The following is a 24,967-nucleotide window of genomic DNA, read 5'->3' on the forward strand; positions in this document are numbered from 1 at the left end:
TTGCTTGGGAAAAGACATTCCAGCTGGTCCGAGGCCAGTGTTCCTGTCACCCCCTGTCCTGGAAAGGAAAGACCCTTTCCTTAAACTACAGCTTGTGAATCAGAAACCAAATGGGAAATTTGCATAAATTTGGTATTCGTTTCCAGTCTGAAATCCTTCAGTTGTGGGGTATATAGCTCCTACAGGGCTCTGTGAAGGAGTTTAGGGGATTACCGAACCATTGCAGCTCCCGCATGAGTGTGAGTCTAGGCACGTGGGTCCTGGAGTGTCACATCAGATCACACAAGATGCCTGGATTTAAAGCAAGTTGGGAGCGGTTCCTCTTGGTAGCCCTACCCTTCCCGCAGTGATCACACACTTCATCTTCATATCAAGTTCCCAGCATGAGCCATACTGTCCCGAGAGGGAGTTCTCTATGAAGCAACTCAGACCAAACGCCCCCAGCTTAAGACACTGGTTGTTGCCCATTTTAAGGAACCTGCGGAACAAAGAGATGAAGGGCCTTAACCAAGAATAAAGAGCTAATGAACGTGAGGTACTAAATGGAGGCGGGGTGTGTAGCTGGGCAGGAGAATGCACTGGAATGTACGGGAGCTGATGCAAGAACTGTCATGTCCTAGCTGGGCGTGGTAGCGCACGCCTTTAATCCCAGCACTCAGGAGGCAGAGGTAGGAGGATCACCGTGAGTTCGAGGCCACCCTGAGACTACATAGTTAATTCCAGGTCAGCCTGGACAGGAGTGAAAGACCAAAAAAAAAAAAAGAAAAAAGAAAAAAAAGGAGAAAAAAAAAGAATTATTATGACATAAGGGCTGGAGAGATTGGTTTAGTGGTTAAGGCACTTGCCTGCAAAACCAAAGGACCCAGGTTCAATTCCCCAGGACCCACATAAGCCAGATGCACAAGGGGACATCTGGAGTATCTGGAGTTTGATTACAGTGCCTGGAGGCCCTGGCATGCCCATTCTCTCTCCCACTCTCCCTCATTCTCTCTCTGTCTCTTACTCTCTCAAGTAAATAAATAAATAGAAAAAAGAAAGAATTGTCATGACATAAATCTCTATGATTTGTTCTTCACTGCCATGTAAACAGTGGTGGTCCTGTACCCAAGGCCTCCAAAGACCCTACATGATGAAAGACAAGCGTGGAAAACATACTACAAGAGTCTTGCAGATGGCCTACTGGGACCCTGCAGAGGCCTTGTGTGACAAGGGACAGTTGTGTCTTACACACGAAGGAAGTGGCCTTGCCAGGGGAGCCCATGACGATGTCTTCTTTCAAAGAGCCGGCCTAGATGGTGTCTTTCTGCTGGGCCTTTTCTGCTGTTGTCTTTCAGGAATCTCCTGTTCATTCGGATGCCCAGTTACACGTGCCAAGTCATTTTGTTGTTTCAGGTGTGCGTTAAGGAAAGCGGTGCCAGCCGCTTCCCGCAGCCGTTTTCCCACGGTGCTGCCGCCGGGGGCACGCTGGCCTGGCAGCCCTGGAATGCGAGGCTCTAGTGATTCATCTTGGACAGGATTCTTCCCATTGGCATCTTGTACAGCAAGACTCTAAATTTAGCTTTCTCCCCTCTCAGAATGGCGCGTCTTGTGCGGAAGCCCAGCTTTGGGTTGACGGGAGTTTGTCTTCCCGGCAAAGTTACAAGGTGCTAGATTGGCAGAGCAGCTGGCGCTGTCTGACTCTTCTGGATTTTTTTAAAACTTTTTTAAAATTGACAACTTCCACAATTATTGGACAATGAACCATGATAATTCCTTCCCCACCCTCACTTTCCCCTTCACTTATCTACCCTCCATCACATTGATAACCCCAACTCAATTAGTCTCTCACTCTCTCTCTTTTTTTGTTTTTTGTTGTTTTTTTCAAGGTAGGGTCTCACTCTAGCCCAGGCTGACCTGGAAATCACTATGTAGTCTCAGGGTGGCCTCGAACTCATGGCGATCCTCCTACCTCTGCTTCCCAAGTGCTGGGATTAAAGGTGTGCGCCATTATGCCTGTTTCCTCTCCCTCTCTCCCTCTCTCCCTCTCTCCCTCTCTCTCTCTGTCTCTCTCTCTCAATGTCATCCGCTTTTCCTCCTATTATGAAGTGCTACTTGTAGGTAGTGCCAGGCCAAAATGGCCTGAATATGCATGATCTCTTGGATTTTTTTTTTTAATGACATCTCAAAAATCTCCAGAAATCTCTATTTATGTCTGATTTTTACTTCACTTAAGTGAGGCAGTGTCTCTTGACCACTGCCCCCCCCAAAAAAAAAGTTAGCTCTGTTCAAAGTTTGTAGCACCGTTTTTCCCAATTTTGCCTCCAGAGGGAAATACAGTGGCTGCATGTCAGTGGTATTTTCTTGAGGGAAATCCCTAGCTGCGGGTGAGACTTAAAATATCCAAGACAGGCAGAGTGGGAAGATGGTTCAGCAGTTAAAGAAGCTTACTTACTTAAAATATCCAAGACTATAGTAATCACTATACCTATTATGTTCTTGGGTCTTTAGATTTAGGGCTGTTGTGAAAAGTTTTTGTCATACACTAGATATAAACATTTTAATAAGAGTAAGAAATTAAAAGTTTTTGCCATAAAACAAGATTGAGTCAGACAAACTTCACCTACCTACACATTCTTCTCAAAACATGCATATCCTTTTCTGATGAAGATCTGAACTCAAGAACAATTTCCTCTAACTGGGATTATAGTCTAGACCTTGGGACACTTTGCTGATGATCTAAATAGCCTTCAACGATTTATTTTGATAGAAGAGGCCAAGGGCTGGAGGGATGGCTCAGTGGTTAAGGCACTTGCCTGCAAAGCCAAAGGACTTTGGTTCAATTCCCCAGGACCCACGTAAGCCAGATGCATAAGGGGACACATGTATCTAGAGTTTGTTTGCAGCAGCTGGAAGCCCTGGCATGCCCATTCTCTCTCTGCCTCTTTCCCTCTCTCAAATAAATAAATAAAAATATTTTTAAAAATTATAGGGCTGGAGAGATGGCTTAGCGGTTAAGCACTTGCCTGTGAAGCCTAAGGACCCCGGTTCGAGGCTCGGTTCCCCAGGTCCCACGTTAGCCAGATGCACAAGGGGGCGCACGCGTCTGGAGTTTGTTTGCAGAGGCTGGAAGCCCTGGCGTGCCCATTCTCTCTCTCTCTCTCCCTCTGTCTTTCTCTCTGTGTCTGTCGCTCTCAAATAAATAAATAAAAAAAAAATTTTTTTTAAATTATATATATATTTTTAAAAAGAGGCTAAAAGACATCAGAGGACCCTCAACAAAGGTGGCTGTGTCATCCTCTGGGACATTCTGATGGCATCCAGCAATTCTGAGGGAGGGCTGTAGCCCCTTTCCTAGGAGACTGTCTTTCCATGCGAGATCTCAAATGCTACCCATAGGTAGAATAATCTGGTCGCATCTGTCACCCCACTAATGACCAGCATTGGACTCTGATCTGGCTGGCCAGGCAGGTGCCGTCTTTCTCCCTCACTGCTCCGTGTGCGCCCTCCCAAAACTCCTAGCGCATGCTCAGAGAGAACAACCTTCCTCTATAGAAGAGGACCATCCTTCAATAGTCAAGGGTATACACGTGGCTGCACTGCCCCTGGGAGAACCTCCACACAAGCTTACAAAGTCAAATGCCACCTGGCCCAGTCTGGGGAAAACATGAACCCACCCACCACATGACTTTGTGCTAGCTAACAGCTCCCACGATGCAGGTCATTAAATTATTCTTACAAGCTCGGCACACGCCATTTCTCATTTTATTTTATTTTATTTTCGAGGTAGGGTGTCACTCTAGCTCAGGCGGACCTGGAATTCACTATGTAGCCTCAGGGTGGCCTCGATCTCACAGCGATCCTCCTACCTCTGCCTCCCGAGTGCTGGGATTCAAGGCAGACGATACCAAGCCCGGCCCATTTTTTTTTCATTTTAATTGCATTTCTCATAAATGCCCTGGCCCAGAGTCTTGTCCTCCTTGTGACTGATATGTCTAAGGGTGTGCCTTCTAACACACTGTGCCTGCCACATGGAAGGAGCCCAGGCAGCTGCCAGTGAGAAGGGAAGTACCATTCTGTAGGGCACTGGCTCCCCAGCTTAGAGCATTTCCTGGGAACTGAGTTCAGTTCCAGGGCTCCACCTTCCTCTTGGTTCTGCCTCGAACCAACCTGTATGTGGGAGTGTTTGGCCGCCTTCTCAGCTTGTCCATCGGAGCTGTGCAGAGGCGTGTCAAGTGTGACGTATCCGTTATAGCCACACAGCTGGGCTGAGGAGCAAGCCCAGGGTTTACTGTGTCACATCATGTGTGACTCGGCCAAGTCCCTTAGCGTCTTTGAACTTGTCTCCTCACATGTCAATGAGAACTGTACAGTTTGTCCCGTCAGGTTGGCATTAGCGCCACATAAACACCAGAGGTCAAAGAAGAGAAGTTGCTGGGTGTGTTAATGCAGTCACACATATTAGTGTTGTGACCTGTGCACATACTGGATATTCTAATCACGGAGGTTTTCCTTCCGTACTCAGGTAGATATGTACATATTTTCATTACAAAACTCATATCTGCCTATTATGTGAAACCCACACAAATATATTAAGCCCATCCATAATTCCTCCTTCAAAAGTGACTTTGTTTTCTTTCTTTCTTTTTTTTTTTTTTTTTTTGATGGGTTTCTGTACTATGTAGTGGTGGCTATATGTGTGTAGTGCATGCCTGTGTGTGTGTGTGTGTGTGTGTGTGTGTGCACAAATGCACATGTCTGACGCACACAAGTGCAGAGGCCAGAGGATGTCAGATGTTCTCCTCTATTGTGCTCTCTCCTTATTTTCTTTTTTTTTAATATTTTTTTGTTGTTGTTCATTTTTTTATTTATTTGAGAGCGACAGACACAGGGAGAAAGACAGATAGAGGGAGAGAGACAGAATAGGCGCGCCAGGGCTTCCAGCCTCTGCAAACGAACTCCAGACGCGTGCGCCCCCTTGTGCATCTGGCTAACGTGGGACCTGGGGAACTGAGCCTCGAACCGGGGTCCTTAGGCTTCACAGGCAAGCGCTTAACCGCTAAGCCATCTCTCCAGCCCACTCTCCTTATTTTCTTGATGCAGAGTCTCTCTGAGCCTGGAGCTTGCTGGTTTTTAGGCTAGACTGGCTGACCAGGGCGCCCCAGAGACCTTCTTAGCTCTGCCTCCTTCAGTGTGGGGGTTACGGGCATGCATGACCATGCCCGACTTCTTTGAAAAAAATTATTTATTTATGTATTTATTTACAAAGAGGGAGGGAATGGGTACGCCACGGCTTCTAGCCATTACAAATGAACTCCAGGTGCATGTGCCTCTTTCTGCATCTGGCTTTACTTTGGTTCTGGGGAATTGAACTCAGGTCATTAGGCTTTGCAGGCAAGTGCTTCAATCATCAAGCCATCTCCCCAGCGCCCCCCCCCACCATGTCCAACTTTTTATGTGGGTGCTGAGGGTCAAACTTGGGACCTCATGCTTGTGCAGAAAGCACCCATCCACTGAGCCATCTCCCCAGCCAAGGCGACAACTTGTATGTTACATTGCACCAGCCTTTACACCACGTGTTTAGTAAATCCACTCTGCATTAGTACTTTATTTTTGTTTATTTTTATTTATTTGAGAGTGACAGAGAGAAAGAGACAGAGAGAGAGAGAGAGAGAATGAGCATGCCAGGGCCTCCAGCCACTTCAAACAAACTCCAGACATGTACCCCCTTGTGCATCTGGCTAACATGGAGAATCGAGCCTCGAACCGGGGTCCTTAGGCTTCACAGGCAAGTGCTTAACCACTAAGCCATCTCTCTAGCCCTGCATCAGTTCTTTTATTGTTGCTGAGACAAACACCTGAAAGAAGCAGTTTAAGGAGGGAAGGGTTTGTTCTGGCTCACAGGTTGAACATAGCGCAGCTATAACACATAGCATCTGTCGTCAGGAAGCAGACTACGTTCCCCCTCCGTATTCCATTTGGGACATCAGCCCATGGACTGGCGAGTCTTCCCCCCTTAATTAACCTACTCTAGAAACTCCCTCACAGACATGCCCAAAGACTTGTCTCCATGGTGATTCTGGATCCAGTCAGGTTGACAGCTGAGATCAACCATCACACACACTCAAACCTTTTTGTGGTTTTTCACATGAGACCATGTAACTGCAACTTGGACTCGTTAGTAGCACATTCCCCCACTCCCTGGGTAACAGTACCTCGCGGGCATCATTTTGGGTCAGGGTGTAACAGCTCTGTCATTCAGGCTCACTGTCTGGTGTGCACTGTGATGCTAATGGTCATCCTGCAGTTCTCTGCTGGCCTTAGTGACCCCCAGCTATAATGTGCAGGTCCTTGTGAATCACGAAGTGCTTCCTTTGCTCCTCAGTAGCTAAATTGTTTTGTGTTGCATCTCTTTGTAGCCCATTGCTGTATGTAATACAGGCATGTCACTCACTGTTCAAAAGTTGATATGGGGGCTGGAGAGATGGCTTAGTGGTTAAGATGTTTGCCTGCAAAGCCAGAGGATCCTGGTTCAACTCTCCAGGACCCACATAAGCCAGATGCAAAAGGGGACACTTGCATCTGGAGTTTGTTTGCAGTGGCTGGAGGCCCTGATGTGCCCATTCTCTCTCTTTCTCTCTCCTCTCTCTCTCTTTCTCTGTTTCAAGTAAATAAAATAAAAAATAAGTTGATAGGGGCTGGGGAGATGGCTTAGTGGTTTAAGTGCTTGCCTGCAAAGACTAACAACTCATGTTTGAGTCCCCAGTTCCCACATAAAGCCAGATGCAGAAGGTGGTGCATCTAGAGTTTGTTTACAGTAGCTGGAGGCCCTAATGTGCCTATTCAGTCTGTTTCTCTTCTCTCCCTGTTTCTCTGCTTGCAAATAAATAAATTTTTTTTAAGTTGATAGGATCATTTTCCACTTAGGGGGTCTCTGCCCTTGGGCACTTCCACATTGCCTATAACAAAACTGGAAGAGGATCAGGGATTCAGTGATACCACTGGGGACCCTGCAAGTTCAGGGCAGGTCTGGAAATGGACCTCAAACCTGCTGCCTCACACCCCATTTTTCTCCTCTCCACCTTCACCTTCCCATCCCTGGTCCCTGGCACACACTTCTCTGTCCCCTCACACGTGTCCTCAGCTCTTCCACCTCCTGGTTCTCTCACTTCAGCCTCTGCACTCGATCTTTTGCTCTGTCTCCCTCCCCATTGCCCTCCGAGGGTGTCCCTCATGGAGATCCCTGGGTTTCGGGGCTGTGGCTCTAGTACGAGAATGCCCAGTGTTGTAAAGCAAGATCAAGCTGTGTCCCCGCCAATGTTTCGGGATGTTCTTTATCAGAAGCACGGAGGACTGGAGAAGGAAGAGAAGTCCTCTGCCAGTGTTTCCTGCAAACACTTCCCTGTGTTGGACTAGGATATTTTAAGCCCGATTACCTCCCCCAGTTGAGATGTGTTGCCTCTAAATTCAGCTGGCATCTCTTGGCTTCATCGGACTGTGGCTCAAAATACATTCCTCTGGGGGGAATAGGGTTGGGCTAGAATACAGCAAGGCTATATCAATGGCTGCTGAGGTGGGAAACACGATGGGATGTCGGTGCCCGGGGTTGGACGCGGCGTGAATGCTAACGTGCTGTTTCTGCTCTGTTCCCTCATGCCTGCCCGGATTCAGAGAGAGGTAACCAGCGGTTTTCACTTCTCCCCCTTCCTCGTGGCGTCCGTGTCCGGCAAAGCTCGCTCGCTTCCTCCACGCTAATCGCCATCCGCACAGCCCTCCCAGCCTTTGAAAGGCAGAGCTTCCGTCTTGCTTAACCTTTGACCACTTTCATTTGCAACAGAGCCCAGAGGTGCCACCGGCCCCCTAACCCTCCGCTGTGTTTGACCCTGTTTGGGGAAGGTGATGGGCCTAGGGACTAAGAATGACAGCCGCTGGGTGGCTCGGACTCATTGAGCAACTGACTCAGTGTACTGGAGAGGGAGTGTGCAAGACGTGCTTGGGGTCCATGCCACGTACGCACTGCTTGAAGAGCGACTATTTTGTTGTGGATGTTGTAGTTTCATTGGTAAGCTCTGGCACCAGGCTTCTAGCCAGAGTACTGAGTCCATTTCAATACCAATTATTAACAGAAATATATAGACTTCTCCCTTCCCATCAGGTGAGGGATGTAACTGTGGAAAGGATAGAATCGCAAAATAGAAAAGACGTTTACTTATGCCCCAGATGTACTTTCCTAATGCTCTGAATGTCAGCCCCTCCCCCGCCATTTGACTATGAGCTTTAAGCTCCACTGTTCTCTATCTTTGTCACTTCATGAAAACTCCATTTTGCTGGAAGAAGGGCATTTTGAGACATTTCTCCGTGAAACACTGATTTGGGTGAAGAGACACCAAGGCAGAGTGCTCTTGGCTTTGCAGTCAGTCTCTGCTAAGCTCCTGGGTGGGGCGGGAAGATGAAGACCCATCTATTGCAACTAGTTTCCTGGGTCTGGCCGAGATCTTTCAACCATCTCAGCCGGTGGCCACTTTTTTGCCTCGTCTTGAGCTGCCGCTGTCTATCAAGCAGCCTAGACTGGGTAGTTCACACTTCCAGGATCAGAGTTCGGAGAATTTCTCTCTTTTGAGGCGGTGCTGCCCTGGGGAGGGGGGTTCTAGAAGCACTACCCGAGTGCAGGGTGAGGAGGGTTTTGGATGTCCGCTGCTGCTCCTGTTACAGTGTCCAGGTCTTCTCACCGGGGGACAGCTGCTTTGATTACGGGCCGTCCGGGGTGCACTGGAGAGCGCTGTACATTTGGGGTCCAGCCACCTTGCTCCGCACGGTCTGCATCTCCAGAAAGCACCCAAGAGAAGAACTCCCTGGGGGAGCATGTGTTTTCACCCAGGTGTTGAGGTGCTGGGCTGACTTTTTCAGAGTTTAAGGGCTCAGCATCTCTGGAGGAGGAGGATGAGATTAGAGTTTGCCAAGCCATCGCCTGAGCTTTGTAAGATTATTGCTGTAGTGCACGTGCTGTGGGATAAAATAAGATTAGTAAAATAAGAAAGATAATGCCGGGCGTGGTGGCGCACGCCTATTAATCCCAGCACTCGGGAGGAAGAGGTAGGATAGCCGTGAGTTCGAGGCTACCCTGAAACTACAAGGTGAATTTCGAAAGATCGACACCAGCGAAGATAGGCAGGCATCTCAGAATGATGAAACTCTTCATGCCCTTTCTCCCTCTTCCCCCCACCCACCCCAAAACAAAATATTCAAAGAAGAATCCACAAATAAGAGCCAACAGTCTTGAAAACAGGGTTTGGAGATGCTATTTATTGGCCATCCTTTGACACAGCCAGGAGCCTTGTCACTACACTGTGCTGTGTATCGGCCCACCTTCCACATTCCACATTGGATCCTTTGCTGGGTTCTGTGTAGTTGAAACAAAGTGGAGGAAGATTGTTGTCTAAAAGGGCTAAGAGCTTGTGGATCAAGTCTGTTTGCAGTTGTCTTATTCTGACTTGAGGGTGTGCCCCAACCCTCAGCCCTGGTACCCACTCTGCCGGCTTACAGATTCTACAAAAAAAATCAGACTTGCCGGGCGTGGTTGTGCATGCCTTTAATCCCAGCAGTTAGGAGGCAGAGGTAGGAGGATCGCCATGAGTTCAAGGCCACCCTCAGAATACAGAGTGAATTCCAGGTCAGCCTGGGCTAGAGTGAGACCCTACCTTGAAAACAAAAAAAAAGTCAGACTGGGAGGAATGGATAATTGTGGATTTCTTAGGAAGTTTTTATATCATTCAATCAGTGCAGACATTTATTAAAATACCTCTCATGGATAGGAGAGAGTATTTCAAAGTGGGCATTTTCTTTGCTATTCCCTCATTTATAAGGGTAACTAACCACTTAACAAATGCCTGTCGTGAGCTAGCTCTCACAAGAGTCCCTACATAAAGAACAAGTAGTTGACCTGAGAAAATATGAGTTATTTGAAAGATGTTATCCAACTGTGCAGCTGAGTGGAAGGAAGAGAGGGGACAGAAGTGACTACCACTTACATCGGACCATCTGGGTCTGCATGTTCTGGGCCTTGCCAGAAAGCAAAACTCATTCCAACCAGCAGACATTACCAGGGGGCCAGTTCCAGTTTCTCACTCAGAAAAGAAAACAAGTCTTGGGTCACCAGGAGCCTTCTTGCCCCTGGACAGGCTGGTTCCGTAAGGAAATGGGACTTCCTATCTCTAGGTTATTCTAGGTTCCACCTATCATAGCTGCTGCAGAAAGGATTTTGAACAGTCAATGCCCATAACAGCTAAGAATTAAAAGGCACCTCTCTAATTCCTTTGGAGAGAGAAATACCTAAGTATATTCTATATATCCCGAGGGAGCTGCAAGAGAGAGGACTTTGTGAACTGTTGTGTCTTGGCAGTTTTCTAGTAGAAGTCATTTGGACAAAAGAATTGTTTATTCGTTCCTTCCATAAAGATGGAGCAAGCCCCTGTAGGGTGATTAGAATGCTGTGCAACCGAAAATAATGAAAGCAATCTTGGGGCCTTTTCTTTGCCATTAAGAAATTTGAGGCTGTCAGAGATGTCTCAGTGCTGACATTTTTCTCTGATAGAACTCGAGGCTGGTCCTCAGGGGGAACAATTACTGAGAACAGTAAAAGGACAAGAACATAAAGGGTTGGAAACACAGGCTTAGTAATCAAGCTGTGAAAGGGAGTTGATTCCTGATGCTAATGCCTGCTGTAGTTTAAGAGACACCAGAGGTTGCAGCTGCAAACCTCCCACTTCCTGGTTTACAGAACAAAACCCCATGATGACATGAAGCAGCCGGAGTGGGACCCCGTGTCAGGAGTGAACCTTGGACAGACAGAGTCTTGTAGACTCGCAGTGGTATTAGGGTAGCTTGGAATACGTTCCGTGGGCTCTGCAGAAAGGGAGATGAAGCCTCTGTACACTGTCAGCCTTGATTTCTGTAACAAGTAACCTCGCTCCCGGGACAGACACTCAACCACGAGCAGCCGACAGGAGGAAGGGGTTTATTTCAGACTCACAGATTCCGGGAGGAGCTCCCTCATGGGGGAAGAAGGGGGCTCACATCACCACATTTCCATTGCACAGAGACAGAGTACCTGAGAGGATGCAGAAAAGATGAAGCTGTATGAATTCTGTTAAGATTCCCTCTCCAGAAAGCCTGAGCAGGGCTGGAGAGATGGCTTAGCTGTTAAGCACTTGCCTGTGAAACCCAAGGACCCCCGTTCAAGGCCTGATTCCCCAGGACCCATGTTAGCCAGATGCACAAGGGGCCACACGCATTGGAGTTCATTTGCAGTGGCTGGAGGTCCTGGCGCACCCATTCTCTCTCTCTATCTGCCTCTTTCTCTGTTGCTCTCAAATAAATAAATAAAAATTAAAAAAAAAAAAAAAAAACCTGAGGAGCCAGGCATGGTAGCGCACGCCTTTAATCCCAGCACTCAGGAGGCAGAGGTAGGAGGATCACCATGAGTTTGAGGCTACCCTGAGACTACATAGTGAATTCCAGGTCAGCCTGGGCTAGAGTGAGATCCTATCTCAAAAAAACCAAAAAAAAAAGCCAGGCATGGTGGCGCACGCCTTTAGTCCCAGCACTTGGGAGGCAGAGGTAGGAGGATCGCCGAGAGTTCGAGGCTACTCTGAGATTACAGAGTAAATTCCAGGTCAGCCTGGACCAGAGTGAGACCCTACCTCAAAAAACAAACAAACAAACAAAAAAATAGCCTGAGTCTCCTTAGGGAAAACCATGGGTTCCAGGCAGTTGCCCTAAGGCATTTATCACCTTTCCCTGAACAAAAAGAACATGAAGATTGATAATAATGATTTTAAAAATGTGTGCCTAAGGGGTTGCATATGAAAGAACACAGAGCACAGAGCGGGAGTTTGATCGGAAAGACCCAGTGTTTATCATCCCCAGCATTTCGTCTTCTCTGCTGGAACTCTTGGGAATGGTACAATGTAGGCCTGCCAGCAGTTGGGGAAAGGGCGGTGGATCTTGGAAGCTTCCATCCGGCAATGGTAGAGCCAGAGAGTGACCTTAGAAGTATTTCCGCCCCTCACTGAACGAGGAGGCTGAGCGCTGGGGAGGAGGCTCGGTGGGTCAAAGCACTTGCCACGCAGACATGAGTAACCTGAGTTCGGATCCCCAGGACCCACATAAAACGGAAGCTGTGGCCCAGGTGTCTACAATCCCAGCGTGTCTGCATCGAGGGGAAGGGAGGCAGAGACAGGAGCAATCTGCAGAAAGCTGGCAAGGCAGCTAGCTTGGGGAACACAGCAGTGCACAATGAGGGACCCCCATCTCTAAGCAAGGTGGAAGGCAAGGACCAACACCTCAGGCTGGCCTCTGACTACCACGTATGCAGTGTGGCATGTACGCCCACGCTCACACATGCAATCATGCACATAAATGCCCAAAAATAAAAAGATGAGGTTAGGTTAAATTCCAAGCCTGAGGTCCAGTTTCCCTTGTCCAAGATGCTTAAGACTAAGAAAGATTTCAGAATTTGGAGTATTTACAAATATATCTTCAGAATGGGACTCACATCTAAAACTTAATGAAACTTATTTCTCCTTCTTACATACCTGGTACATATAGCCTGAAGGTAATTTTATCAACATTTTAAAAAATATTTTATTTATTTATTTATTTATTTTTGGTTTTTTGAGGTAGCGTCTCACTCTAGCTCAGGCTGACCTGGATTCACTGTGTAGTCTCAGGGTGGCCTCAAACTCATGGCGATCCTCCTACCTCTGCCTCCCGAATTTATTATTTTTTTTAAGAGAGAAAGAAAAAAAAATGGGCACGCCAGGGCCTGCAGCCACTGCAGACGAGCTCCAGACACATGCGCCCCCTTTGTGCATCTGGCCTATGTGGGTGCTGAAGAAATGAACCTGGGTCCTTTAGCTTTGCAGGCAAACATCTTAACCACCAAGCCATCTCTCCAGCCTGTTTATCAACATTTTAATAATTTTGTTCAAGAAAGTTTCACGACATGGGACTTCCCACTCGGGTCATCAGGTAAAACACCCAGGAAGTTTGGGATCACGGCTATTCTTCCTATGTCGCTAAATGGAGCCAGGATTGAGACTTGAAGTGGGATTGGCCCGTTCCTGATTCAGTGCCCGTGGGACATTGCCAAGACCTGCCCAACTCCAAAAGAGAGGGTATAGCGAGCATTTTTTTGTGGCACAAAACTGGCATGCTATGAGCATGTAGGCATGCAAGTGGGTCTAGGAGCCAGGCAGACTTTGGAGGCAGGCTATACTGGGGAGGTTGGGTGCTTGCTGGACAGTTCAAGGAAGGCCATGGTCACCAAGTGAGGGACGAGACCACAGTGAGCAGACGTGGACACACACCTTCTTTTTTTTTTTTTTTAATTTTTTATTTATTTATTTGAGAGCGACAGACACAGAAAGACAGATAGAGGGAGAGAGAGAGAATGGGCGCGCCAGGGCTTCCAGCCTCTGCAAACGAACTCCAGATGCGTGCGCCCCCTTGTGCATCTGGCTAACGTGGGTCCTGGGGAACCGAGCCTCGAACCGAGGTCCTTAGGCTTCACAGGCAAGCGCTTAACTGCTGAGCCATCTCTCCAGCCCACCCACCCACCTTCTTATTAGCAGAGAGAGCTCTCCAATTGGGAGAATAATGCTGGGAAATTGGTAGAACAAGTGTTGAAACTCTTCAAATCCAGACAAGGGTGTTTGGACTTTCTTTGGGTGACCCTAGGGTACTTTGGAGAGATCCAGCCTCACAGACACAGCAGCTGTACCCGAAGTGTACAGGAAACTGTGTGTGGTTGAGATGCTACATACTTCATGACCTCTGGAGAGACGACCCAACCAAAGCTTCTCTTGAGCGTGGTCACGTGTTGCTTTGATAGTGGCTGAGACCAGGAAAGAAAGACCCAGGAACGTAACATGAAGCAACACTATGCTCACCCTGAATGTCTGGGTCCCCCAAATTCTATAACTCCTAATCCAGACCCATCCCTCTGCCAATGTCATAGTATCCATTCATACCTGTGGCCAAGGGCCAACTTTTCCTCTGGGGACTCAGGCCATGTGGAGCAGGCCTGTGCTTCAGGGAGGAAAGAACACTTAGTCTGCAGACTTTACTGGTTGCTACCTGCTGCAGCCAGGTCTGGACGAGGTATTGGGGATGAATAAGGCACAAACCATCTTCATGGCTCCCGGGGACTTTCAGGGACAGCAGTGTAGACTCTGCTGGTTCCCAGTGTTGAGATGTGTACACAGGGACCCTGGGAGCACCACTGAGCCCCGTGCTGGTGGTGAGGTGAAGACAAGGTGAGCAGAGGCAGGGGTAAGACCCAAGTAAGAGAGCCAAGTGCTAGTTGGGCTGGTAATGGAGCGAGGGATTCAGGAGTTGTCCAGGTGATAAAATGGACCAATCATGGTACTGAGCACAGGGGTGTGATTGGCAGGCCAGGAGTGGGGAGCATTTGATGCTAGCATGGAAGACAGTAGCTAAGACAGAAAATGAGGAAGCAAGAGACAGGAAGATAACTGAGGTCAAGTGAGGGCAGGCCATGTGTAAACTACCTGCCATTAGTAGATGATGATGTCCTGGCCTGGAGCCTGTGTTCAGGAAGCCCTCTGCAGCGATGCCCGGAGCACGCAGGCAAGGAGGGAGGCTTCCCTGGCCAGTCCCTCCATCTCACCAGCTCTCCCCCATCTGAGCCCCATGCTTCCGGCCAGTCCTTCAGGACAGCCATCCGCATCCAATAGTGGCTCCCTGTTGCTTTCCCAGGCAAGCCACAGCCACCTGAGGGAAAAGACCTGTCACTTTGGTTGTAGTAACCTGTGAGTTGGTAAAGTGGGCATTTTGGGGAAAGGGGTAGAGCTGGGACTGGAGCAGGGTCTCACTTTTAACCCAGACTGGCCTCAACCTCATAGTTATCCTCCTACCTCTGTCTTTTTGAGTGTGCCACCATACCCAGCTGGCATTCATTTTTCATGAAGTGCTTTCCTCCATTGGAGAGCCACTGTCCTCCCATCATAATCCTGAGATGTTTAATTGTGCCACATGATTGTTTGGAAGCCAAGCAATCTCACGGTAAATATCACGGTAAATATTTATGGATAAAACAGATGTAGAAAGCCAGCACTGGCTGCTTGCTCACCATGACGACTGAGCTAAAGGTATATAATGTGACCCTAGTGCCGTCATTCTGACAGGTGTTTAGCAGAATGGACTCCAGGCCTCGGGGTCTGTGTTACTCCAGTGTTTCTGCTGGTGGCCCATCAACTTTCCCAGGCAGCTTTGGGGCTGGCTGGTCCCCTGTGCACGTGTCCCCACATCGCAGCCTTTTGTATCGCTGCTGCTGCCCCCACGTCATGTTCATATCCCTCACATTTCACACTCTTCCCAAGTCTGTGTTCATTTTGTCATTGCCTCATTCGTGATTGCATTAGACAGGAGGCTTCTTCAGAATTCATGTTCATTCCGGGTCGTTCACCACTCCAAAAGTTCAAGAGACTGGCTTTCAAAGACACTACGTGTTACTTAGAATCGACTCCGTTAACATCCATAAAACTGCTTCTGTTTCTGTTGAAATTTTGCTGCTGCTTCTTTTTTTTTTCTTTTTCTTTTTTAATCATCACATATACCATTCACCACTCACACGCTGGCTGCTGGCTCAGTTAACATTCATAACTGGATAACGTGTTGGTAGAAGGTTCCTTTCGCTAATGTCCTGATAAATTTTGTTTGCGCAGGGATTTTGCTTATGTAGCAAGAGACAAAGACACAAGAATTCTGAAATGTCATGTGTTTCGATGTGACACACCAGCAAAAGCCATTGCCACAAGCCTCCACGAAATCTGTTCCAAGGTAAGGCGGGCCGGGTGCAGGCTGTCCCCCCCCTTTCTTGTCATTGTGTGAGCAGATAAAGGGAAGCGGAGGACAGAAGAGCTGACTTGCTCAGAACGTTCTGAAAGAAGCAGACAGGACGTGTGCTCGGCCCATGCCATTCTAGGGTTCACTGCTGCATTGGTAAAAGCACCACTACAGACCTCCATATGCTCAGATGCTCAGGTCCCTCATAGAAGATGGTGAAGCAGGGACTGGAAAGATGGCTCAGAGGTTAAAGGTGTTTGCTTACTTGCCAAGCCTGAAAGCCCAGTGACCGAGGTTTGATTCCCTAGCACCCACATAAAGCCAGATGCACAAAGTGGCACATGGGTCTGGAGTTCATTTGCAGTGGCAGGGGGGCCCTGGCACACCCACACTCTCTTTCTGTCTACCTCCTTCTGTCTCTCTTGAATAAATAAAATTTTCACAAGGATGGTGAAGTATCAGCATATAACCTGTGTGTATCCTCACATATATTTATTTACTTGAAAGATTAAGAGAGAAAATTATAGGAGTGTCATATCCCAGACCATCAGGCTTTTACAAGCAAGTACTTTAGCCATCTTTCCAACCCCTCACGTCTCTAGAAGCAATGAAAATGCTTTGTATGTAGTTGCTAGGTTGTACAGGGAAATCGTGGTAAGAAAAGGTCTGCTCATGTTCAGTACAGACACAGCCTTTGTATGCTTAACACATGCTACCCCAGGAAGGCCATGGTGTATTTAAACATGTGGAAACTTCATAGGGAAGGTCTGCCAAGCCATCACCGTGGGCCGGGTAGTCTCCCAGAGGCATTTGCTATGAGGCGAGGAGAGCCGTAGTCCTTCCTATCGCCTGGGGCATGGCTATATGATACAGGCAGACCAAACTGAAGAGCTGAGGTGGGCGGGGTGTACTCCCTGTAAACAGAGAGAGGAAGCCAGCATATTCACAGGGGCAGAGACGTCTGTTCTGGAAGGAAACACAGTAGAAAGTGGAGAGGGAGGATGGGGGCTGGAGAGATGGCTCGGCGGTTAAGGTGCCTGCCTGCAAAGCCTAAGGACCCATGTTCGACTCTCCAGATCCCACGTAAGCCAGATGCGCAATCGTGAGGCAAGCGCAAGGTCTTACATGCCCACTAGGTGGCGCAAAGCATCTGGAGTTCGATTGCAGTGGTTGAGGCCGTGGCGCACCACTTTTCTCTCTCTCTCAAAAAAAAAAAAATTAAAAATAAAAAGGGAGGATGGTTTGACACTATGGGGTATCTAGAGATACAGGCAGGGGTTGCTGTGAACAGCATGTCCACGTGGGAGGTAGCGCTGCGGTCACTGTCCCTGTTAGTGAGGATCCTGCGTCCGTCATCAAAGTCCCATCTGGATACCCTTTTATCCTGCACTTGCTTCCAGGAAAGGGTCTCTCACTTCTCAGGAGACTGCTCCACCCCCCAAACTGCTCTGGCTGTTTCAGGATTCTTTCTTGGGTTGACCTGAAATGTTCCTCACAAGAACCCCAAACACTCAACTCATACCGGGGTCTGTAGCCACAGAGAGAGGGTCTGTGCCCACCCTTCAGACCTCAGAAGTTCTATCATGTACACCCCTAATGTCCCTCTCTGGGCACATGCTAGTGGGTCCCCCTGAACGAACACAGTATTCCAAAAGAATCAGCTGAGGGCAGACCTGTAAGGATGCACTGTGGGGGTGTTTGGGGTTCATAGAGGGAGAATGACCCCTGCTTTATCTTGCAGTGGTGATTACCACACTGTTGGTACACTCTTGCCAGCTTCCTCCAGCCAGGCCTTTTTATTTCCCAGATAGCACGTGTTAAGTTACTAAATCTAAACAGAAGACACTGCCTCTGGGGAATATCACCTTTCAGTTCAGGCTGGCATCGTAGTCCCCCCTCAATCCTTCCTGAGCTGGCAAGACCCAACCCAGGCCACAGACACAGGAGGCATAAAGCGGGTGTGACAGTGCCCAGCGGAAGGGCAGAGGCAGGAGTTGTCGCTAGTCATTGGAATTGCCCAGCAGCCTGCCGCTCTGACCACACCACAGCGCTCTGTGGGGCAGAGATTGATCTGGAAGTCACATTTCTCACAGCCTACTTCTTGGCTGTGCATTTGACAGGCCAGAGCAAGTCTGTATCATTGGCAGCATGGAATACACCTCCGGTACTCCATTTTGCTCCTCATTTCTCTAACAAATACAACTGAGTATCATATACATGCCATGTGCCATTCCAGGCACTGGGGAGATAGTGTACCCAAAACAGGACAAAAATAAACTGGTTGGGGCTGGAGAGATGGCTTAGCGGTTACGCGCTTGCCTGTGAAGCCTAAGGACCCCGGTTCGAGGCTCGGTTCCCCAGGTCCCACGTTAGCCAGATGCACAAGGGGGCGCACGCGTCTGGAGTTCGTTTGCACAGGCTGGAAGCCCTGGCGCGCCCATTCTCTCTCTCTCCCTCTATCTGTCTTTCTCTCTGTGTCTGTTGCTCTCAAATAAATAAATAAAAAATTTTTAAAAAATTTAAAAAATAAACTAAAAATAAAAATAAATAAATAAACTGGTTGCCTTATGGAGCTTATTCTAGAGTCAAGCCCTCAGAACCTGGCCTGATCCAAAGTGAATGCTTGAGAAATGCCTGATGACTGATGGCCTCCCCCCAAGCTCGGATCTGGAGAGCTGGGGTACAGCAGAGCTCTGGGGTGAAATGACTTCCGTTACCTTGTGATGGAAAGCTTAGGTGGGGATGGAAGGTATGAGTTCCTTCTGGGGTCACTGAAGGCTGGGCCTCTTTTGAGTCCCTAAACCCACAGTGCTGTGTAACAGCTGGGGAGCAGGTAGAGACCACAGTGGACAAAGTCAGATCGAAGCACCAGTGACAGTTGTTTGGCTCTGTCCTCTCGCCTGGTGACCCGGGGGAAATAAAGCAGGCCAAAGGTCACTAGTTGAAGTCTGAGTGACATCCTCTCATGTGCATTGCTGGCTGGAGTCTCTGGTGATGTGGGGGCTATGGCCATGAACCTAAGCCAAGCGTTCATGTGATGTCTAGATTATGGCCGAACGGAAGAATGCCAAAGCCCTGGCCTGCAGCTCTTTACAGGAGAGGACCAACGTGAACCTTGACGTTCCTTTGCAAGGTAGGTCAACGATGTCGGCTCCTCCACCTTGGCAAGATTGGTGGGTCTGAGGAGATGGGGTTCTCTGGTGTTTCAGGTCTCATGAAAAGCATACTTACAGGCTGGAGAGATAGCTTAGTGGTTAAGGCACTTAACTGCAAAGCCAAAGGACTGAGGTTCAATTCCCTAGGACCCAAATAAGCTGAGCTACACAAGGTGGCGCATGTGTCTGGAGTTTGTTGGCAGTGGCTGGAGGCTCTGGCATGCCCATTCTCTCTCTCTCTCTCATCAATAAAAATTAAATTAAAAAATAAAATCAATACATAAAAGAATACAAGAATACTTAAGAGCTAGATGTGGTGACATCTACTTGTCATCCCAGCCCTTGGGAAACGGAGACAGGAGGGAGTGCAAAGCCAGTCTGGGATACATTGCAAAACCTTGTCACAAAAAGAAAAGAAAAAGTCATACTCAACAAATATAAGCCATGCATTCACTGTGGTTGCTCAGGGATAGAGTTGCTTTTGTGTCAGTAGAGTTAAAGGACAAAGCCAGGCGTGGGGGCGCACACCTTTTATCCTAGAGGTAGGAGGATCACAATGAGTTCAAGAGGCCACCCCGAGAGTACACAGTGAATTCCAGGTCAGCCAGGGCTAGAGAAAGAAACAAAACAACAACAATAAAAAACATTTGGTTTTGTTGAATTAAAGAATATTGTCGCCGGTCGTGATGGTGCATGCCTTTAATCCCAGCACTTGGGAGGCAGAGGTAGGAGGATCGCCATGAGTTCAAGGCCACCCTGAGACTACTTAGTGAATTCCAAGTCAGCCTGAGGTAGAGTGAGACCCTACCTCGGGGGTGGGGAGAGAATATTGTCAAAGAAGCCCTGTATTGTGGTGCATGTTTTAATTCCAGCTGTCAGGGAGCTGAGGTAGGAGAATTGCTATGAATTTGAGGCTATCCTGGGGCTACAGAGTGAGTTCCAGGTCAGACATTGCTCTTAAAAAAAAAAAAAAATTTAATTAAGTAGAATATTGTCATCGGCAGGTTTGATTTGGTTTTGTGAGAGTTTCATGCATCCCAGGCTGCCCTTAGATCTGCTGTGTAACTGACAATGAATGCACCACCACACCCAGTTTTATGCAATGCTAGAGACTGACTCCAGGGCTTTGTGCATGCTAGGCAAGCGCTCTACCTACTGAGCTACCTCCCCAGGCCCAGCGTGCGTACGTGCATCTGGGGTAAGGACTAGCTTCTTTTTTTGTTGTTGTTGTTTTTTTGTTTTGTTTTCCAAGGTAGGGTCTCACTCTGGTCCAGGCTGAACTGGAATTAACTATGTAGTCTCAGGGTGGCCTCGAACTCACGGCGATCCTCCTACCTCTGCCTCCCGAGAGCTGGGATTAAAGGCATGCGCCACCACACCCGGCAAAGACTAGCTTCTTTAAAATATGTGGATTATTAGTTGGGTGAGGGGGAACTCTGGTTATTTTTTTCCATGTCCTTGACATACCCTTTTGTGATTAACCTGGGCATAAAGCACACCTAATGAACAGGGCACCAAAACCTATTTCTTATAAAGGACAGTAGCAGTTTTAACACATCCAGTTCCCACCTTCAAAAGCTATTCTGCCTTGAAAGAAAGTTGTACAGAATTGTGACTGACAAAGTCACAAAGTTGAGGAATGCTGTCCTCATCAAAATCCCCAAAGCAGGGCTGGAGAGATGGCTTAGCAGTTAAGACACTTCCCACAAAGCCAAAGGACCTCCAAGGGCCATTTGGTTCGCCAGGACCCACATAAGCCAGTTGCACAAGGGGGAACATGCATCTGGAGTTTGCTTGCAGTGGCTAGAGGCCCTGGTACACCCATTCTCCCTCTCTCTCTCTCTCTCCTTCTCTCTCTCTGCCTCTTTCTCTCAAATAAATAAATAGAAATAAAACTATTAAAAAAACAAATTCCCAAAGCAGGATGCGCTGGCATGGGTGGCTGACTGGGCAGATGTCAGGGGGGCGGCTGGTTTTCACTAAGAAATGATCACTTTTGTTCCCTGTAGTAGATTTTCCAACACCAAAGACTGAGCTGGTGCAGAAGTTCCATGTGCAGTACCTGGGCATGTTACCTGTCGACAGACCTGTTGGTATGTGAAACATTTCCTTATTTTCCTCTTTGCTAGCGTTTTGGAGCTCATGGGTGGTGTTCACCCTCCTGAGAGGGTAAGGTCAATCAGTCCACTGTGTCATTTCCTCATCTTGTCTTTTTTTTTTAAGGGTAAATTATGAGATTTTAGGTAAAGTTAAGAAGGAAAGCAAAACAAGAAAGCACCCAAGTCAAAAGAAGTTCTCTGGGGGCTGAAGACATGGCTTAGCGGTTAAGGTACTTGCCTGCAAAGCCTAAGGACTCAGGTTCGATTCCCTAGTACCCCACATAAAGCACATGCATCTGGAGTTTGTTTGCAGTGGCTGGAGGCCCTGGAGCACCCATTCTCTATCTGACTCTCTCTATTTCTCTTGAGCTCAAATAAACTAAAAGAAAAAAAAATATTTTAATAAAAAAAAATGTTCTCTGGTTGGGAAGTAGAGGAAGCTGGAGAACCTCCCATACATAAGGGGAAAGTCTCTCGCCAGGAAGGAAGTCTCGTGGAGAAGAGGAGAAGGATTCGCACCCCGTTTCGGGCTCATTTATGTAAATCAGACATCAGTTAAAGTGAGCCTCATCCACATGCTCAGGAATGCAGGGAAGGGTCTGACTGGCTGGGGAGCCTATTGACTTAGTAAGGAAGAGCCCACCCATGGGGACTAAGCCCTCAAAATTAGAGAAGAAATTGATGCCAAGGAGTTGTCTTCAGCCGGCTTGGATAAGACGGAATCAGATGTGAGCTCTAGTCCTGCCAGGGTAGGTGAGGCCACACCTTGTCTAGAATCAAGCACTCAGGCCAGAGCCAGAGCCTACAACAGTCCTGCTCAGCTGAGCAGCACCCGATGTGACACATGACCCCGGCATACAGGGCTTTGCTCAGAACAGACGTGTGCTTTGTTTCCCCGGCAGGGCAAGCTGAACAGCAGAGACGGGCTCTCTTTCTCAATGACCGTCCAGCTCTGGGGCCAGGCTCCTGCCTCAGCTCTTGTCCACAGAGGGCAGGGATGAAGAACTGAAGAGCCCCTGTGACTTCCTTTTAATCTGTCACCCAGAAGGGGTGCCCCCACTATTCATCTCCTATCCCAGGGGTGGGAATTGAGTTGCTTGGCCCTCCCGAGTTGAACCAAAGCTGACAAATGGAGCATTTGTCTGGCTCTGGAGAAAAGAGAACCCTTGAGCAATGGGGCAGTCTGAGCATGCGTCAGAAGGTTAAGCACCTTTAACCCAGCAGGACTACTCCTGTGCAGATGCTTAAATGAAATGGAAGCATCTTTCCACCCCAAAACTACTCCTACAAGTATATACGCAGCAGCCTCATTTGTAACAGCAACAAACAAAAAGACGGAAGCAGTCCAGACATCCATCAACTTGACAAGTGGTTAAATAAAACTTGCATATAATGAAATTTTAGCTGATATTTAAAAGGAATGAAGTGCTGAAACATGTCCCTCAGCGTGGGTAAACCTTGAAATCATTGGGCCAAATAAAAGACCAAAACACACACACACACACACACACACACACACACACACACCCTACCTGGAGTATTCAAAACTGGCAAGTTCTGGGGATAGAAAGCAAGTAAGAAATTCTTGCCTAGGTCTGAGCTATGGGGAACATTGAAGGGTGGCCTTTAAAAGGTAGAGAGGTTAGCTGGGTGTGGTGGCGCACGCCTTTAATCCCAGCACTCGGGAGGCAGAGGTAGGAGGATCACCGTGAGTTCAAGGCCACCCTGAGACACCATAGTGAATTCCAGGTCAGCCTGGGCTAGAGTGAGACCCTACCTCGAAAAACCAAAACAAATAAAAATAAAAAATAAAATAAATAAATAAAAGGTAGAGAGGTGATGAAAATGTTTTAAAATTGAATGTGATGATAGTGGCATGATAAGTCTATTAAAAGCCATTGAGTGACACACTTTCAGTGAATTGATTTCGTGTGTTACTCCTACGGCGCTTGCACACAGGCATTTCTTTTAAGTAAACATGAGAATAAAGTGATGGCATGATGGGCATGGGGCATTCACCTTTAATCCCAGCACTTGGTAGGAGTATTGTCATGAGTCTGAGGCCAGCTTGGGGCTATAGAGTGAGTTGTTGGTCAGCCAGGGCTAGTGAAACCCTACCTCAAAGAACCAAAGTAAATGAAGTGATGACATGTCTGTCGTCTGTCTTGTCTTCAGGAAATTACAAAAAAAAAAAGAAAAAAAGTGGGGAGGCCTGTAGATGGCTGTTGCTGGGTGATTAGGCTTGCATTTTTTTTATATATATAATTACGCTTTCTCCCTGTAGGCATGGATACCCTGAACAGTGCCATAGAAAGTCTGATGACCTCATCCAGCAAGGAGGACTGGCCCTCAGTGAACATGAATGTGGCCGATGCCACTGTGACAGTCATCAGTGAAAAGGTGAGGAGTGGAGAGGACTCTGGCCTATCAGGACTTCAGGGAAGTTGTGCATATATCATCTTCCATGACATTTGCAAACCAAGCCGAGGCTTGGCCTTAGAGGTGTGCTAATGGTTAAAATGACCTGTGTTGATAAAAATATCTTGGCCTTTTTCTGGTCCCAACTGTATATACCTCTTCTTACCCGGGGACCTGAACACTTCTATCCTGACACCTTTTTCATCTGTTAAGAGACTTAAATCAGTTGCTGATGGTGAAAGCATAGCCCTGGCTGTAGCTTACACATGAGTTTTGGCTCTGGCAATTCTCTGTCTCCCTCATTTTATTTATATATTTATTTCAGGCAGCGCTAGGGCCTCTTGCCACTGCCAATGAACTCCAGACACGTGCTACTCTGTGCATCTGGCTTTACGTGGGTATTTGGGAATTGAACCCAGGCTGTCAGGCCTTGCAAGCAAGCTCCTTTAGCCACTGAGCAATCCCTCCAGCCCACTGGCCATTCTTTGTTAGGGCTTCAATGTGGATCGGGCCATACTGTGTGGAGTTGAGCATAAAGGATGTTCCTTTTAGGGAAGCCCAGTGATTTGTACTGTCAGGAGTAGAAGAGGTCATCCAGTATTAGCCTCAACACAGATTACCCCCCACTATGGTGGGGAAGGAGTGAGAAGCACAGAGAAGTCAAGTCATTCTTCCCAAGATCACACACTTGGAAGCACAAGACCAGGCTTAGAAGTCAGGCAATCTGGCTCCAGCCTACTTTTTAAAATTCTACCTTAGGCCAGGGGTGGTGACACATGCCTTTAATCCCCAGCACTCAGAAAACAGAGGTAGGAGGATCACTGTGAATTCGAGACCAGCCTGGGACTATAGAGTGATTTCCAGGTAAGCCTAGGCTACAGTGAGACCCTACCTCAAAAAGAAAACAATATAAGTATAAAATTCTGCCTTGTAAAGCAGCTGTTCTAAAACACAGGTCAGCTGGAGAGACGGTTCAGTAGTTTAAAGTATTTGCTTGCACAGCTGGCTATCCTGGGCTCAGTTCCCTAGCACCCACGCAGATCCAGATGCACAAGATGATGTGTGCATTGCAGTTTGTTTGCAGTGGCAAGAGGCCCTGACATGCCCATTCTCACTCTCTTTCTCTCTCTTTCTGCTCCCAGATAAGTGAAAAAAAAAAAATGAGATTAAAAATAAAAACAGCCTTCCTGGCTTCTGTCAACCACAGGTCACCTTCAAGCCCACTTCACCCTCCAGCGTTAGGCAGGATGCTCACCAACTTGCTTATGTCTGTGGAGGGCCATGCTGCATTTCCTCCCATTCTTGGAGCACCTCGAGCATGTCACCATGCCCTTTCCCACTGGCACATCCTGACCCATACCACTCCCCCCGTGTACCGCCCCTTTGCCCACCCCGCCGTCTCCCATGTTCCAGCTCCAGCAGTTCTCCTCCCTGACCAGTGTAGGCTGCCTG

At 48.0% G+C, this 24,967-nt stretch overlaps 1 protein-coding gene across 12 annotated transcripts in view; it reads left to right on the forward strand.

The window, feature by feature from the left end:
• Window positions 1-24,967, forward strand: part of Apbb2 (amyloid beta precursor protein binding family B member 2) — a 363,904-nt gene that overhangs the window by 330,349 nt on the left and 8,588 nt on the right. For 5 of the 12 annotated variants that reach the window (XM_045161203.1, XM_045161209.1, XM_045161205.1 and 2 more), the window contains 5 exons: window positions 7,648-7,653; window positions 15,723-15,837; window positions 18,889-18,976; window positions 21,008-21,091; window positions 23,382-23,497. In XM_045161203.1, the coding sequence (XP_045017138.1) occupies window positions 7,648-7,653; window positions 15,723-15,837; window positions 18,889-18,976; window positions 21,008-21,091; window positions 23,382-23,497 (409 nt within the window). The remainder of the gene's footprint in view (window positions 1-7,647; window positions 7,654-15,722; window positions 15,838-18,888; window positions 18,977-21,007; window positions 21,092-23,381; window positions 23,498-24,967) is intronic. The other 7 variants (XM_045161207.1, XM_045161211.1, XM_045161208.1 and 4 more) reach the window with 3 other exon arrangements.

Source organism: Jaculus jaculus, chromosome 11 (genome assembly GCF_020740685.1).
Source record: "Jaculus jaculus isolate mJacJac1 chromosome 11, mJacJac1.mat.Y.cur, whole genome shotgun sequence".
Lineage (NCBI taxonomy): Eukaryota > Metazoa > Chordata > Mammalia > Rodentia > Dipodidae > Jaculus > Jaculus jaculus.